The sequence below is a fragment of the Anser brachyrhynchus genome, assembly GCF_964034855.1.
Source record: "Anser brachyrhynchus genome assembly, chromosome: 3".
NCBI lineage: Eukaryota > Metazoa > Chordata > Aves > Anseriformes > Anatidae > Anser > Anser brachyrhynchus.
This window is the reverse complement of record NC_137696.1, coordinates 66206906-66225227: the sequence shown is the minus strand read 5'-3', so window position 1 is coordinate 66225227 and position 18322 is coordinate 66206906. Positions and strand designations below refer to the sequence as shown.

Here is an 18322-nt window from a genome sequence, read left to right as displayed (position 1 = left end):
CTGCCAGGATGTTCCTAGAGGATGATTGCCCTTTGCACCCTAATGCTTCACAGTTCAGCCAGCTAGCAGAGCAAATTTTCTTGGTAGAACCCTGAAAAGGGCTCTAGCAGAGCTGACTGGAGATTGCTTAGAGTAGACCATTTTTCTTATCTATGGGAGAAACAGGTACCACAGACTACCCACTTCTAGGGCCCTGTTCTGGGTTCAAAGACAAAATATGACTCATACCACAACCAAAGACTAAAAGTCTAGCGTCAGCTTGCAAGGTATGCCCTTATCTCCTTTTGTGCTAAGCATCTAGAGGAAGGGGAGATTTTTCTTCCTCTGTTGGAAAATGGTAGTCCTAACTTCTCACAGATTTACTGTTGCAGAGTCATCTAGTACAAATATTACAGATGGCGTTTATTAGCAAAACAGATCTCTCCCAGACCAAACTAAGTCTTCGTATATAATATTACCATGTTTGTACATACACACAGAGTGCACTGCCTCATTCAGGACTGAAAATCAGTTCTGTGTGGAGATGCTATGTCTTCTCTTCATTACCTTTGCTTCCCGTTTTCATACACTTTCACATAATACAACTGCTGGTAAACACAAAGACTTTTCTTATCCAAGAAAATTCACAAAACTTAGGAAAAAAGTTGCTTTATTGAAAACAGTATTGTGCTTAAGTGCTTTGCCATTTCAAATGCTGTCTCAACATTTTATGTTATCGGTTAAAGTATTACAAGATAACCTTTCTTCTAAAAAATACAGAAAAATCACAGTAGCAAAATAGTAGCTTTGTCCAAGAATAATGCACAGCAGGCTCAAGTACAAAAGCCAGACATTTGAAAATGCACCTCTTCACATACAGTGGTACACTGCATATGGAATACAATTAAAGAGGCCAACAGCTGAGGGTTACCATCAGCGCAACCAATCCACATGAGGACCTCCAAAAGAAAGGCAGTCGTTTAGTGTTTCAAAACAGTGATGCAGCTCCAACTAAACCACAACTGGTTGTTCACTAAGGGGGTCGTGCATCCCGACTCCAGAATAATGAAACACTGTTAAGTCCACTCATCTCAGACGGTAAGTTAAACCACAACAGTAAATAAAGAACCAAAATAATTTCTGGCTATGTTTCACTAGCCAACAGATGAGTTCGTTCTTCATTATCAACAGGAGGATTTTGCAGGCTGGAACTCGAACTGTTTGCAGAAGGGAAAGAATGTATGGCAAGAAACAGGTTTAATATTCTCTAGATATTTCTATGCAATACCAACATTGTAACATAAAACCCATACATAACACGGAAAAAGCTACCTGGATCATTGAATTTGGCTCCCTGCTATTGCACAGAAACACATACTATTGCTTTCACACACATTTCTATTGACACAGCTCTCAGATATCCTTCTGGAGGAACCATAAGTAGGGTTTGCTCTTTAATGCCACAGACCTGTTGCTTGTATAGAACAGGCACTGCCTGGTTCAGGTCTCTGTTTAGGTCAGCAACAATTTAGTAAAGCATAGAGACAAAGTATGTAAGCAATATTTTTACTGCTCATTATTAGGTTGATAGTGAAGAAACAAGGCAAGCACAACTTCCAAATATTTGCTTTAAGTAAAATAAAGAAAAATATCTCTGCATACCTTCGTCTTGTGGCCTCAGAAATATAGAATATTCCAATTGCAAGTCCCTTTGAGAAAACAGTCAGTTACAATCATAACAACAACCACCTTATGCAACAGTTCTTATTTGCAATAGATATAAAAAGCAAAACATTTGTAATTACTTACACTTAACAGTGCCCATCCTCCTTGGATGGCTGAGGCCCATTCAAAACCCAGCTTTTCATTTAGAAATCCTCCTAAAGTGGGACCCATAAATGCCCTGCAACAAATCAAAATGAGGTGTTGGCATCCCAAACAAACAAAAAAAACCCACAGATTATTTTCTGTGTACAAGTTTTATTGCACTTTGTGGCCTCCCTCCATTGATTCTCTCTTTGTCAAGAAAGAAGAAGTTGTCCTCCACAGACCTGACTTGCCTATAATCCACAGTTAAGTATTAATTCTTTGTTTGCCATGGCCCCAATAAACCTGTTCAGATGCCTCCTCAGCTGGAGATAGGATCCATGTCAGAGGGCTGAATGCACTCTTTTCTGTATCCAGGATGGCTTAGGGGCTCCATTAAAGACAATGTTCTAACAAAGTGTCTAGACAGACTGTTTCTACCATAAAAGAAATTTAAACCTTCATCTCTCAAAATTTAAACCTTCCAAATTTCAAGACAGAAGACTGATGGATACAGGCAGGTAAGAAGGCACACTGTGACAGATGTGGTTCTCATTACCATGATCGTTACAAGGCTGAGCTGTATGTAACATCCCTGCAACTCCATGCCTGTGTAACAATGCCATGAAAGGTTATGCTGCTGCTGTCACTTTATGAAAGATCTTACATGATATCAACACTTGCTACAGGAAAGGATAAAACTTCGTACAACTAGAGAAACTACCTGGAAACAAGTCATAAAACCATGTTTAGTAGAAGCAGAAAACTGTGTTTTGCAAAAATTATGCTGCATTTATCTGTACTGAACCCTACACCAAATAAATAGGACATCTAGTGCTTCAGCTAGCTTACAAAAATGGTGTGAATACATACCATTGAAACTCACAGAGGACAAGAAGGACTGATTAAAAAGCATCCTGAAAGTGACTGCCAAGAGGGGGACCCTCATTTCCCACTGAGGGACAACTCTGAAAAGTCACTCAGAAGGGAGCATCTTTCACTCATTTCCAGGGCAACCACTGGGTAAGAAACTCAAGACACCCTCTGCTAAGCTAAGCAAACACAGATCCTGAATAACAGCTGTGGTTGAAAGAGAATAGAGGATTCTAACCAGGACAAATACAGGAGGAAAAAAATAAAATAAATCAGAGTCCACCTCTGTCTATAATATGCATTAAAAAATCCAGTGGCAACAAAACAACCATAGAAAAGGGTAAGTTAACATCCACTTAATCGCTGAAGCTTTTTGCTACGAAGGTCAATACATTTCAAGGAAGACAAGTTCAGAGTACATTACCTTTGTAAGATAAAAAGCTTTGTTTTAATGTGTCCACTATGCACCTGTTCAGCAAGAACCTCTTGAATGAAGGTCAATACAAGACTGCGGTGAGTGACTTCTATTTGCAATTAGCACACTTTCACATCGCAATAGTGTAAAACAAGCAAGCACTACTAGCTTACAAAAAGGTGACTGTATACCTACCCAAGGGACCACATGGCACTGAAGAGCCCTGACACCAGCCCCAACAGACTCAGACCTTCTTCAAACCCATTCTCACTGCAGAAAGAAAGCCCAGTTAGAGTAGCGCAATACATCAGTGCACCTCACTCTATATTCTCCTATAAAACTTTTTCCTTCTTTTAACTTATGCATAACATGAATAGTTAACAAGCAAAAGTGTACACCAGAATCATCTCCGTTTAACCAATACTTTCTTCTTTCCTGTTTCTCTGGAGGACTGCAGTGTTACTTCTCATCTCATGTCTTCTGAGGGAGATTCCTAACATCACACCATTACTCAGTCCCCATATTTCACATGGCAAATGTAAAACAATGACAGGTGACTTTTAAGTAGAGAAGACCTTGTTTCTAGAGGAACATGCTAACAACAGTAAATCAAGATCCTTCTAGGTCATTGTTCCCAAGCTACATCATAGACCTTGTATTTTGAGCAACTGCAACTCCTGTACGTGCAGCTGTTAATGTTAACGCAGCCCGAAAATCCAGTGAAAGTTGCTGGCTACTAAATAAATCATATGTATATGAAACCACACCCAGGTCATCCCATATTATGAGACACAAAGTCAATTCATTATGCCTGCAGCACAGATGTACATATTTACAAAATTTTATTTGAAATATAATGACTGTGCCTTATTGGGGTGCTCAGTCAGAAAACCTTAGACAAAAGAGTAGAGGAAACATTTCATTTCATCCTTACTCGCTGCTTTGGTCTCAAAAGTGGGAAAAGGCCACAACAAAACCTACTTTGCATTCACCTCTGAAATTACAGCTTGAGCTTCCTACTAACAGTAACATGGAAGATGTGTTGGACAGAGTTACTTACTATGCACAGTGCAGTATCTCTGGAAATACTGGGATAGCACTCATGCCAAGGGAAAAGCCAATCAGAACCAGCACTAGGACAAACATCCACAGCTGACTGCAAAAGAGGCATTTAAACAACAGCTGAAGACTCTTTTCAAACACCATTTGACTGAAGGCTGTTATATAAGCTCATCATGACTGAACAGAAAACTAAGTTTCTTGAAGCCAAAAATATTTTTATTGTAAATAAACAGTAAGGCTTGAAAAATAAAACTCTATGCTTAAAAAAACAGACTTTGCAAAAGCTTTTAAAAATCCTCAAGTTAAGTGTTTCTCTATCAAAGGCAGTTCAATTTAAGAGGAATACACAGAGAAGCGGACAGACGAGTTTAATTCAGCAATACATACATCCAAGCTCCAGCCTCAGTTTGTTACACACAAGTGAAGGATTTTGCAGGTAAAATTATGTACTCTAATATAATATACCCAAAAAAAAGAATGTTGAAGAATTTACTGATTTCTTTTTCTCACCAGCTCGGCTTGAAATGCAGAAGTCTAGGAGGAAGCTAGCTCATTTGAAAAGCAGAAGTCTAGGAGGAAGGAGTTGACTAACTCTGCATATTAGCAAGCCCATCACCACCTTTAACAGAGTATATAACCCATGACAGAAGGACTAATCAGCTGTTTTCTAAATGTAGCAGGGTTTTGCAGTGAAGTAACTCAAGGATTATGGCAATGCAGAGTTCAGGTGAAATAGACATAGTCTCTACTTGGCAAGCTGAAAACAAAGCTATATCCAGGCATTATTGCTCAGTGGTCTATAAGGAAAGAAGAAAAATCAACAGCACTGCGTAGCCATGGATATAAAACCCACAGTTAACAAATACTGATGAAATTGAGAAAACTGAAAAATAAGACAGAAAGAGGACTTTGGTTTGCTACAGTGTAAGTGTCACAGAATTGGGAGGCAAGGAAAATAAAAAGCAGCACTAGTTCCGCCACATCCATTAACATAAGCAAACATCATAACAAAATGCAGAGGAAAAGGATGCATTTCAAGAAGCTGCCATTTCTGCCTTAGCTACACACCTCAATTTTCAGATGCTTTCACTGATTTACAGTTATAATCTGATATTAGAAGTAAAAAACCAAAACACACACGGTTTCATGGTCAGAGGTACTAAATTATAGACTTGTGGACAAATATGACTATAGTCATGACAGCTATCACTAAGACGTCACCTAAGGAGACAGGTTCAAGAAGAGGCAGTTCTGTACCTTTCAATGTGCAGCACAGGAGCAGGTCCTAACATGAAAAAGCACAGGGCTGTTATTAAGCTTCCTGATACCATCAGCCATTTCCTGAGGTGCTGTGAAAGAAAAGCAAGAGGTATGCAATTTAAAAACGTGAATATTTAATGCAACAATTTTGTCTTTCCTAATAATCCAAAAATTACTGCTCCTCTAGAGACCGCCATTACACACAGTTTCTCTGCCAGTTCTGAACACCACCAAGAACTACCAAATTCACGTTTCCTCACCACCGATACAATCGCTGCTTAATACAGAGATTTCAGGATACTGAGTAATGCTGCTCTGTCAGCAAAATATTTCAGGTCTTACTCTTCCTTAGCATAAGAAATATAATACAGCACTGCATGCAATTCTCATATATAAAGGCCATTATTAGTTTCTGACAGGTGGTGGCAAAAAAAAGTCAAGAGAATTGGCACCACCGTTCATGCACATCTTCCAAGTCTGGGTTTCCTTGATAATTAGCAGTGGCTGTCACCCAGACAGTTTTAGATGCATCTTGCTCCTCTTCTCAAAAGAAGATAAAATGAGGTGTGGACAAAAGCATGAGCAACTGTAAAATGCTTTCCCATTATCTGTTCCATATTGGATGGAAACACGACCTTCAAGTTGACAGTATTTAGTGGCCATGCAAGGTCCTGAAACAAAAATCCCTTTACAGCAGCAGGCCAACGTACATTGCTTCCATATGGGAAGTCCCCCAGTTTCAACTAAACGTACCAAGTGTGCTACTACCACTACACAAACAACAGGATAGTACTCACTGGCAGTTTGTCGCTTAGGAGGCCGAGGAGGGGAGAAGACAGGGAGTACGAGAGTGCCAGGCCAAGGAATACTAAGCCCACATAACCAGCTGGAAGTTTGAACTACGAGAAGGAAAAAAACACAACAACAACACACAAGCCATGTATGTTACATTCATTAAAGGGCAATCCAAGAATTATATTTTAGGTCAAATAACTGCCATCTGTGCAAGATTTTACGTATTTTATTGATACCATACAGAATTTTGGCAAGTATTTGAAGTCATCAGTGGAGATCCAGTTTTCTTCCATTTCTATACATGGAGCAACAAAGTCTCACATGACTGAACTCAGATAAGGCCTGACCAGGGCACAAACACTATGCTATGTCCCTGCACTAGCACAACTGGGTTCTAACACTGATAGCTGCCACATTCGAAACAGACACTTGACACACCGAAGTTTAGGTGGATTTAGTCTTTACCTCTCCAATCTTCAGTTTTATTTTCTTTTAGAAAAGCATAAACACTGCAGTCATCCATGGCTAATCAGGGCATCTTAAAGCAGTGCTGTAAAACACAACTACGGCTTTTCAACCAAAGGAAGATTTTTATCAGATTGAGTAAGAGCCTTTTAGCAAATACCCTGAGGCCTGCATTTTCCTAATGCAGCAACATCTCTATATTGAAACAAAATGCATAACGAGCAAAATGCATACTACTCTCAAATTAGGGTTTTAACTACCAGTTACAAGGTGTTTCATGTGGCACAGACTACATAAATATTCACTATTTCCTTGCTATATGCAAGGACACAATAATGACTCTAAATTTTGTGGTTAGAACACTTGCCAAGAAGGCTGCAGTCATTTCACAGCAAGTATCTGCTAGCACAGAGCAGAGAGAAAGCAAATGAGCCACACCAGTGCACACTGTTCTACAGTGGGATAACAGATCCTGCCTGGGTGTCAGAAGACATACATTCACATCTCTCTGGGTGCAAGAGGTTAGCACCAAGCCTCCTCCCCATCCTGGATGAGTGCACTTAGTGCTGAACTAGACCCAGAAAACGTAGCAGCAGTACTACAACCTGTGAAATGCTATTCCCTAGAAAAACAATTAATAAGTAAACCACTCAAAAAGCATTGCTTAATTTCAGGCAGGAAGAGAATCATAAACCGTTTACTTGAAATTACCTTAACCATTATTAGGAAGATAAATAAAATTATATATAAATAAATACAAATATTGAAATTAATTTAAAGCAAAACATTTGCCTCTTTAATGAGTGCTGAAGAACCCAGCTAGCAGGCTACATAGTCGCAACCAACTTCACTTTGGCTTTGTTGTAAGAGAAAGCTGGGCTGTGACACAATGCTCCCCAAAACATGGGTCACCATCAAGAGATACACCATTGCCAATGACTGTTGCAACTTTACAGAAGTAGCTTTCAGAGAGGAGGAAAAAGTCCCTAGTTTATAGAAATTGCCCATTCAGAGAATGGCCTCTGCAGTTGAAAGCCAATTAAGAGGAAAAAGCAAATATTTCAAAAGCCCCCAAATTTACTCAAAGTTACTGAGACCCTGTGGCAACAGATGGTGTAAATGGAAGCTGTGATTTATCAGCACTGTAGAAATCAAATCATTTGGAAATAAAGTTAATAGCTAATTAAACCAATACAGTTAGATAAGACTTAATGTTGTTTGGGATACTAAGCCATAATTTTTACCAGTTATTCACTGCAAGTCAGGACTTTCCTGCCTGTTAGCAAGACTTACCTTCTTTAGAATAAACAGAGACATTGTGGGATCCAAAAAGCCCAAGCACGCACTTAGAGAAAATATAGTAAGACAGAGGAGTAAGACTTTTGGCAGAAGAATAAGCTTCCAAAAGGACTCCTTGCTAGGGGTTGAATCTGTTTCAGCAGAAAAGGAGGGGAAAAAAAAATCACATTCTTTTCAGTGGCATAAGTTTCAAATGAAATAAATAAATAAATCAGCATTTCCTCTTTTCTAGTCCTATTAAGTCCTAAGTCCTATTTTATTTCACAAACAAGTGAAAGTCAATATTAGACTATTATGCTTATTTTTTATGCAAAAAAAAAAAAGATAGCTGAATAAAAAAGAGAAGTATACAATTTAGATTTCAACAATTGCATGTACCCCACTCAGATAGAACAAAAGCACTTACTATTCCTAGGTTTGTGAAAATGCAGTTACTTCTCTGCTAGCCCTTTTAAAATGAAAATCTCATGGACACATTTCATTTTAAAACAAACAAAGGGGGGGAATAAAATCTCTTAGTACATCCCTCGTAGATGAACCATTCATATTCAACCACAGAAACATATTCTGAAAATAAAATGATTATTTATCAGTTGAGATCTGTTTGAACTTTTAAGCAACTAATCATTCAGGTCTCCTACATGTTATGTTCTATCTGTATTCCAGACAGGAAGCTTCTTTCAGACATCTCTGTTAGATGTCATTTCTAAATCAGACTCTCTTCTTGCTGCTGTTTGTGCTTTAATAGTTGAATGTAATCTCAGAGTATATATATAAAGTTCATTCGTTAGCATCTATTAGCTCAGAGCTAACATTTATTAATGTAGTTTCAAACTGGCCAATAATATCATTATTCTGTACAATTTCAGCACTCAGAAAAAAAAATCATCAGCAGCATTTGGTTAACCATCATAAGTTTCCTCTCAATGACAGTATATATGAAGTTAATCTCCAAGGCTTTCGTACGGGAAAAAAAAGGTGAGAAAAACATGTATTTTAAAGTTTCTCCTAGAGAAGACTAACAGAATTGGAAGTTTTCAATTGCCATCCTCCACGAAGACTTAAATCTTTAAGTACACATTCTTTTCAAACAAGATCACCTAAAATCTAATCAAATGTGTATGACCTCCAGCACTTCAGTTTAAGACCTCCTTTATTAATTTTAACGTTCTTTCATGTTAATTTCATCAGGCATCATTCAGTGCAAATAACCCCCTTTTGTTCTCCCTGTAATTGTTCCCCCCCCCACCACCACTATTAACCCCTCAAACATGTCAAACGCTCTTGTTCTAGGCAAAACCTATTTCCATCTTCAAATGGCTACAACAACCAGATGATACTAAGAAGATACAACCTTCACAGGCCCTAAAGCTGAGAAGATACAACAAAACAAAAATCTCTCTCAGCTCACTTCCAGAGTTCTTAGTGTTTGTCCATCTCAGAGATGGACAAGACATGCTGGATAAATTCCAGGCCAACTGCACGCATTATTTAGTATTAAAACATGGGCCCGATCAGGATCACAAGTTAATTTAACCCTTTGAGTTGGGTCAGACTCCAGAAGCTGACAATTTTCTAAAGGGAAGTTATATAGTCAAGAAATGAAGGTAAACAAAGGAGGCAGGAAGAAGGGTGCTTACCATATTTTGGTAGCATGCACATGTTCACAGGTACTAAGACCAACACCACACATCCCAGCGTAATGAAAGGGACCTCGTAACCAAAAGATTGATACAAAAAGCCACCTAAAGGTGGGCCGAGAACTAGTCCAAGCCCTGTAAAAATCTCAAGGCTACCCTAAAGGATGAAAAAAACAGTCAGTATGCTAAGAAATTCAATGTAACAATAAAAAGCAAACCACTTCTCTGAGAAGCAATATAATGTGGTCAGGCTAGTAAAAGAAAGAGACACTTCACTGCTACAGGGGATAACAGCCAATGGAGACTTTAAAAGGTCAAATAGCAAACAGACTTTTACAGTTGTCTGTGGGACACCAATTATCTCCTGCTTCACTGCAGTGAACCACCTGTACCCAAACCCACTGCAGGGTTAACCACGTAGCTATCACCTATGTGTCCAAGTCCTGAGGTAAAACAAATGCTCTACTGATGGAAAGCATCTGTAGGCCAACGCAGGCTGAAGTCATCATCTCTCCCACTCAGCACGTGAGAGAGGAGAGACCATCCCACAGCCTTGGTGGTGGGGTGGGTCTTGAACGAGCCTACCTGGATGGGTCATTATTTCATGAGACGAATGCATCAAGGTAAAGGTTTCTCTCCACAACTGACTGGCTGGATTTGCTGACTAAGGAGCAGGAAATAACAGTGAAACTGCAGCAGGTGAAACTCAGATTATTAAGTTATAGTCAAAGTAATCTGGTATCTTTTAGAAGATACTGACTTTAGAAGGACAATAATGCAACTACATTTAAATCTTGTGTTAAAACACCCGTTACCACCACCTGCTTCAACACTGGATTAATCAATGCTTGGACTGCCCTCTTTTAACAAGTAACAGCTTGCGGTTAATAGCTGCTCACAGGTGAAGTTTTGATAACTTACAGGACTCACAAAGATATCATAGGGATTAATCTACACATGAATGTTGAATATCTCTAATTTTATTGACACAAGTCAGAGGGGACAAACGCCCCTACAGTGGGTGCGGTCAGTAATAGCCAAGTTCTTTAGCCTAGGGTCCCAGCCTATTCCTTTCCTAGCAAGACAGGAAATAACTAATAACAGCATTTCACTAGCAAGTCCTCAACGTTTCTAGCCAGATTTGAGAAATTTTGGTGAACTTCAACACCCATAAATTAACATAATTGCATCCAAATAATGCTTTTACTTGTGCTGTTCTAGGACTAAAATATTTATGATCAGTGAGACTTAGTTCAAATCTGGCTTTGCACCATCTAAGCCCTTCTGAGTTAATGAATTAATGGGAGTGGAGGAGGTGCTGTGGCACTGCATTATTACAGGTAAGGGGTGGACAAGGTACACCTGATATTCTAAGAAAAGTGATACTGTTTGTGTTGTGCAGTGTATACATCCCTCCCATAGAGGGAGGATGTTGACAGTTGCTGAACTTCCCGCTTCAACAAGGCTGATGTGGCTGCATTTACTAACTCCCCCGTATGTTCTTTAGGGTATGGATAGATAAAAGGTGGGCTGTAAGCCAATACCAAAAGGGTAAGGTGTGGAAAAGTGCTCTTCACTTTTCAGCACTATCATGAAGGGCAGTGGAAAGTGAGGATGAAATCCCTCAACCATTCCTTCAGACTTCATGATTTTATCATAGGGTGAAACCTGCTGCAGCTCCTCAGCTTTTCCTTCTGCCTCCTGTCTCTGCAATAACCACAAACAGCTCACAACACCTAGAACTCTCCAACACCTCCCTTCAAGAAGAGTAATTCTACATAAACGAATCTGAAGAGGTTTCGTTCTCATGTAGAACAACACTTCATGGTATATAATATGGCAAATGGATTAACATCTTAAAGTAACCTGTCTTTTGATAGTACTCTGTCTTGATCTTGTCTTGATAAATGTAGCTACCAAGCCACCAGCTGTGTTACATTTCTAATTGTGCTCTTAAGGAGACCTTCATCACCACACACTTTTCACTTACGTATCATTTTTATTGTGCTGTCACTTGTGTGGCAGCCAGAATTACATTTATTTTGAAGTCTGAGTATTGGATAGATAACCTGCATAGCTAGGTAGTATTTTAATAGCCTGGTTTCAACCAATAATTACTACCATTGATTCAGCCAGCTGTCTTCAATACATATGCAGCATGCACTGCTTTGATTATTTATGTTCAGCTGAAGTTATGCTAAGGTCTAAGCTTGTTTTAGGATTGTGATTCTGGATTATGAAGAGAAAGACTACGTGACAACTTCGAATACGCCTGCATAGGAAACAGCATATTTTATCCTCCTGGTTTTAGGCTGCCTACAGCAAATTCATTGTATTGTGGGAACTCGGCTGTAACACTGCTTTTGGAACTTACCATGACAGTAGCTATATTATTAGGAAATGCCTTTGCAAGGATTGAAAATGATGCTGTCATTGCTGCTGTAAAACCTATTGCATCCATTGCTCTTACTAAAAAGCAAAAACCAATGAACATTGGTCCACTTGGCACCTTGTCCAGTATTCTGTGAAGAAAAAAAAAAAGTTAATACAGACCTCTCAGGATGCAGCAAGTCATCCACTAACGGCTCTGAAACATAATTTCTTATTAAAGAGCACAATTACAAGACACTCAATACTGTCTATTGCTACATCATTTTGAATCGCATTACTAAAGTCATTCAAACTATCAAACCATTTCAGACAGCCTTCTCCTTTACCCCTTTCTTTGGTGCTGGAAAAGAGAAGGAAAAAGGGTAGTACCCTCCCAAGCCACGAAAAACACCAGTGCCACCTTCTGTTGTATTTCATCGCTTTTCCAAGAAACTGTGCAAGGAGTCTGATGTACTGAGTTACAACTACCTAATAACAGCTTATTTAGTTTTTAATAAAGTTTTTATTTTGCTAAAATGAGTGGCTTAGCCACACTGGCTGACAGGCGAATCTTGTCATCTGCATTCAGTGTTGTTTTATTAAGAAAGCAACAATTAAAACACTATGCATAAGTAGTTCCCTTCTTGCTGGACTTTGACAGATTTCTTACAGTTCATTAACTATGGAAGTTATTTTTATATATAGAAACTTTCCCCTTGGCTTTCAAAGTACTACACATGCCTTGAAACCTACTGAAATGGAGAAGGGTTCACTGTGCTTTACAAGGCATAGTAAAGTAAAAGGCATAAAAAGTAAAGATGCAAAAAGCTAAGTGACCTAAGCAAAACCTAAATGATGCTCAAGTATTTCCAGTTGTGTTTTGAAAACATCTTTTCATATGGATTAAGGTAATTAGAAGACACATGCAACAAAACCAAACAAAAATTACTCACCCAAACAGAATCGTCACACATCCTGAAACAAACATCCCTGCCACAAACATGAATTTTGCACCAATCTGTGTAAGCTGTAAATTAAATATCATTTCCACGTTATTATTTCAAGCCTATTTCAAAAATCTCTCAAAGCTACTGTTAAGAAGACAAAACATTTTTGGCATTTCACAGCCTAACTAAAAGATCTGGAGACAATTCTCCTGCCTGTGTGTCTTCGCGCAATACTGAACCTAAAAATATTCTAACTGGTTAAGTGACTTAACCCAGTTTTCAGAATGGTAAGACAATGGTGCACTTAACTATTTCACAGCTGCATGCTGCAGCTTCTGCGGGGCAGCAGATTGCAGCAGCATTCCTCATTACAAGCAAGAAGTAATACATTCCCCCTCCAGTACTGTCAGCAGTGCCAAGTCAGCAATACCTGTCACGTATATGGCTCAGAAAGAGTCAATGGAAGCCAATTTTAAAGTAAATCTATCGAGGCCTTTAATAGCAGGAAGTTTTGGAATAGGGGACACGGTAAATTCAGGCCTCCCCATTTATTACCAGAAAAACAGCCCCATCTTCCTTCACTTCAGACTCCATCACTAGAGAGTGAAGGATGATGAGAGGCACGCCATAAAACTAACTTAATCCAGTAACAAAGTACACCTGAAGTTCTAATTCCATGCTGTAACATCCCCTAAGGAAAGCAGGTATTTCAGACGGTTTTTCTTGTTCAGGCCTGGACAGAGTCCCCTGTGTTTCAGCCATTATTACTGAAACCTGAATTCTGCCAAGTTTCACTGAAAGACTCAAGTTTTCTGACTGCTGGACTGTCCACCTCTGTTGATAAAGACTTGTTCACTTCACCTGCCTTCAAGTGAGGGTGGATCTCTCCCTCTCTCTTCTGTGAAGTACTCAAGTGAGGTTGTGCCATAGCTAAATGCCATCATAAGCACATACAGTGGACTTACCAATGGCACTTGTGTGGCACCTTGATGAGCCACCTCATCACCAGGAACAAACCTTTCACCATGGGGTGAAAGGAGAATGCCCAGCCAGAGAAGCTGTTATATAATTTATCTATAATCACTCCAGACAGAGAAAAATCCTGAATCTGCATGAAAATTGAAGCTGGAAAAAAGGGAGACGTCTATCTCGTATTGTGATTGGATGAAATGGAAGGTGAAACTGAGTTAAGCAGCAGAGTCATAATAGGAGGAAATGTTAAGAAAAAGGCAACATACCAGAAAAGAAGAAGGGTGCAGCAGACTGAAGGAAAAAGAACACCTTAAGAACACAGCCAAATCAAACAGAATATATAAATAAGTGCAATAAATAAAATGTGGGTTTGGGGTAAGAGAGGTAAATTAAAGGAGAACTGATGAGCAGATTATTCTGAAGCAAACACAACAGTTAACCAGAGAAAAAACAGTTGCATGTCGGCCACCCTATGTTGCCTTCAAAAACTGTAGATGAGCAATTTTGAAATTGTGCTGACAAGATCTAGGTCAAATTCAGACTGACTGGCCAGACTCCAATTACTTCAGACAACCTTCCAAGAGTACTACTGAAGAGACACCTCTTTTCTCACCCTTAGAGAACTATCTTCGTGTAGCAACCTGTGTCATCACAGAAATAAGTCACAGCTGCAATTATACTTACATAATTTCCCAAGATTAAAGAAGTCGAGAAATTGACCAAAGCAAAACAGCCAAAAATCAGACCAACAATTGTGTTACTGGCACCTTTTTTTTCTGCCTGCAAAAAAAGATCACAACCAGTAAAGATGGAGACAGATTCCTCGGGTGAATAACATTCATGCTTTGCGCATTCTTTTTATCTCTATCAGTGCAGTTACAAACCAATTTCCTTTCTCAAAGGCAGTAGGTGCTCACAGGGTAACACCGCAACAATTCAGACACCTTCCACTTCTATTTAAGCTATACGTGATCAAAGGAAAAGCAACATTAATTCTGCAATGAATGGAAACACTCTGTGGTTTGCTACTACCGACCAGGTGACCAGACTCTATACCGATCACTATAGCTGGTGTGCAGTGGAGCTACCTACAAAGATTTGATCCCTCACACAATGGGAAGGCAGTGAACAGAGAAGTCTGTTAACTTCACTGTATTGTGTCTACCCTTCACCATCTTTGCTGTCCTCATCTAAAGGGTCTAGAGGGCAAGGCGTATGAGGAGCAGCTGAGAGCCCTTAGTTTGTTCAGCCCAGAGCAGAGCAGGCTGAGGGGAGGCCTCATGGCGGCCTGCAGCTCCCTCACGAGGGGAGCGGAGGGGCAGGCGCTGAGCTCTGCTCTCTGGGGACAGCGACAGGACCCGAGGGAATGGCATGGAGCTGGGACAGGGGAGGGTCAGGCTGGGTGTGAGGGAAAGGCTCTGCACCCAGAGGGTGGTCGGGCACTGGGACAGGCTCCCCAGGACAGTGGTCACAGCACTGGTGTTCAAAAATGTTCAGACAATGCTCTCAGACATATGGTTTCATTTTTGGGTGGTCCTGTGTGGAGCCAGGAGTTGGACTCAATGATCCTTGTGAGTTCCTTCCTAGTACTGATATTCTGTGATAAAAAGTGCCAGGCAAGTTTTTGACTTAGACAGCTGGCACAGCACACTTAGGTACAAGCAGTACATTGGAATATTTACAGCAAAAATAATGTTAACATATTTTTGTTAATAATTGGGAACAACTTGACCATGAGAGAAATGAAATTCTGTTGCAAAGGCATAATGGCAATTTTTTTCATCCCATATTTAAGCACTGCATTCACTCAACATGAACAAAGACTGTTTTTTCCTGCAGCTACCAGGTCAGTAAGTTTAGCACAGCAAATGATGGCCAAGCATGAGTTAACAAAGAGGGTGATATGAATAAAAAGTCCTTGAGTGATTAAGGTACTGAAATGCAAGTCAGGACACGGCTCAAGTTTTACTCTCAACTCTACCCCCAGACTGTTATGCAACACTGGGCAAAAAATATTTCATTTCTATCTCTAATCTATCCTGTCTGTATAACTCAGAGTAATTTGTGACTTACCATACTAAGAGCTGGATGTCAACTAGGAGACCTGATTCTCAGACTTGAGAGGGCAGGGAAGCTACACTCATAGAGGTGACTGCAGGAAATGGCTGCTGAGCAGAAGCCCGATCAGAAAGCCTGAGCACACGTGAAACCAAGCGAGTACACTCTGTCATATCGTTACTTTGCTATCTCCTTTACGGTCATGGGGGCGATGAAATTAGTCCATGGCCAGGATCCAGGTCACTGTTACATGTGCTCTGAGCTATTCTGGACAGCATCAGGCTACCACTACAAATTCCCATAACTGAAAAGTAAAACTCTGCTTACCCACAGCTATAAAGGTCTCGTGGTGCTCAAGATCCTTTTAAAAGAAGTTTCAGTGTGCAAAAAAAAAAAAAAAAATCTAAAGAACAGCCGGCTAAATTGTTTACCTCCGCAGGGAAAAAAGGTCCCAGGATTGAAAAGCATATCATCGAACTGAAGTTTATAGAAGCTGTTGCAACCATTGTGAACAGCTGCTCTCTGGTAAGCCTCCTCTGCTCCTCACCGAGCGCTTCTGGCGCGCTGTCTTCTTGAAACGAGAAATTGGATGTGTATGCGTTACAAACGGAGAGAGGACAGCACAGTTCGCAAAGCAGGGTTGAAAATTCTGCTCGAAACCCCCATCCTCCCGGCTCTGGGGAATAAACTGCAGTAAATGGCTCCGCTTTCCAACCCCCTCGCTAAGGCAGGAACAGGGGCAGCACCTGCCGGGCAGGCAGGGCACAAAGCAGGCTCCCCCTCCAGCCCCGAGTCGCGGCGGCGGCCCCGCTCAGGCTGCCCGGTCCCGTCCCGCACCGCCCCGCACCGCCGACCCCCCCGCAGCGCCCCTCGCCCCCACCTGGCGGCCGCAGCGGCCCCGCGCCGTCCGTGGCCCGGCTGCCCATCGCCAGCCCGCGACGCCTCCCCGCCAGGCAGCGGGCACCGGCCGGCAGCCGCCGCTCGGGCAAGGCGAGGCCGGGACAGAGCCGCGGCCCCGCCGGCCGCCGCCACTGAGCATGCTCGGGCTGCGGGGCGCGTCCTGCGCCGCCCCGCGGGCAGCGGCGGGGGGCGAGCGGGGAGCGACGGGCACCGGGCAGGGATCGGGGCCGGGGCCGGCCTCTCTGTCCCGGTGAGAACAGGAGGTGAGGAGGAGCCCCGCCATGCCCACGGGGATGGTCGCGCTAAGGTCTGGGGGTTCGGGTTCCGGCCATTTCAGCTACGCCTCGGGGTTTGTTTAATCCTTTATTTCTCGTATTGTGAAGGGATCGATCTGCAGCGCCGTGGGACCTCCGTGGCTGGGTGTAAGCGGCAGGCTGTGCCTGGCGTGTCTTCAGGAGCAGCTCTGCGGGAGGCGCGCTGTGCGGTGTAACGGGCACCGGGCTTGGCGCAGCCTGGCGATGGCCGGCTGGATCTGCATGTATGCCGCACGCCTGTCTCAGGGGCATTGCTCGCTGGGCCTGGCAAAGCAAGAAGTGCAGCTCATCCTCTAGGTACAGCAGCTTCAATGTGTTACAGGTGAAGAAAAGTGAGGAGGTAAGGAGAAAAGCTGTCCTAAGATCAAGCGGGTATTTGCTGCTTATGGCTACACCTCGCCTAACGATGTTTCCAACAAGTATGGCAGCGTGCATTCTAGAAAAGCCTCACAACGGAAGTATAAAATCCCACGTCTTTTAAAACAGTAGCAATACTACTAGGGTCTGCAGGGAGCTGGGATCGGGAGCCCAAGAGGTCCTTTCCACATCTGGGCAGCTAAGCGGAGCTCTGGTGGTAAGGGAGGGATGGGCTCCAGGGACTCCGCTTCGCTACAGCTGACTGACCTGGTTGCAGTTCCTGAAAACCCAACCGCTGTGGCCCAGCTTTGCTCTCTAAGACTCTTCAGGTGTGACTGGCAGTTACTGTAGGGCCGCTAATTTGCCTTGTAAGCACAAGCATTAATCTGGTTTAAATAGAGCTGTAACTTGCCCGTCTTCCATGACAAAGGATAATCGGCATTGCTGCTTGGGAGTGGTAGAACAAGCAAGGTGGCTAATCATCTGCACAGCCTATAGCAAGGTACAGGAACAGTATAAGAGTAACAGAAGAGCTGAATGCCAATATTGTCACAAGAATTAGTACCTGTCAGCTGGCCAGGAGTAAATTCAGGCTGGAGCTGAGGAAGAAGCAACACAATTGACACAAGTTCCTATTGGAAAGGGGGGGAAAATGAGGAAGGAGATCAAGAGTCAGGTGTTATTATAAAACCATAATAAAAGGCAGACCACCTACTGTTTCAGGAGAAAAATCAGTAATTACTCTTAAAAGCACTATTTTAACTATGTCATCAGAACTCCATCTAGTCACCAGTTACGACATTAAGATGC

At 41.7% G+C, this 18322-nt stretch overlaps 1 protein-coding gene across 4 annotated transcripts; it reads right to left on the bottom strand.

Moving 5' to 3' along the window:
- Positions 1 to 632: 632 nt before the first annotated feature.
- SLC18B1 (solute carrier family 18 member B1) lies at positions 633 to 17007 on the bottom strand. 4 transcript variants are annotated; one of them, XM_080584411.1, is made up of 14 exons: positions 16822 to 17007; positions 16373 to 16509; positions 14568 to 14663; positions 12918 to 12991; positions 11969 to 12116; positions 9595 to 9751; positions 7949 to 8085; positions 6193 to 6294; positions 5393 to 5484; positions 4134 to 4229; positions 3269 to 3343; positions 1789 to 1882; positions 1642 to 1688; positions 633 to 1196 (listed from the first exon to the last, which is right to left on the bottom strand). In XM_080584411.1, the coding sequence occupies exons 1-14, from the start codon at positions 16865 to 16867 to the stop codon at positions 1124 to 1126; spliced, it is 1374 nt and encodes a 457-aa protein (XP_080440537.1). In that variant the 5' UTR covers positions 16868 to 17007; the 3' UTR covers positions 633 to 1123. The 4 variants fall into 4 exon arrangements, with proteins under 4 accessions (XP_080440537.1, XP_080440536.1, XP_080440534.1 ...); XM_080584410.1 differs by having other exon boundaries at positions 16373 to 16512; positions 16822 to 16978; XM_080584408.1 differs by having other exon boundaries at positions 16373 to 16617; positions 16822 to 16974.
- Positions 17008 to 18322: the final 1315 nt, after the last annotated feature.

Bases quoted from the DNA above. Each gene is read 5' to 3' on its own strand.
- SLC18B1 (XM_080584408.1), bottom strand. From the start codon at position 16,867: ATGGGCAGCCGGGCCACGGACGGCGCGGGGCCGCTGCGGCCGCCAG. The intron at 12,117-12,917 runs GTGAGTAATTTT...TTTTCTTCACAG, and splicing joins TGTGTGACGATTCTGTTTGG to AATACTGGACAAGGTGCCAA. The intron at 1,883-3,268 runs GTAGGTATACAG...GATTTGTTGCAG, and splicing joins AGTGCCATGTGGTCCCTTGG to GGCATTTATGGGTCCCACTT.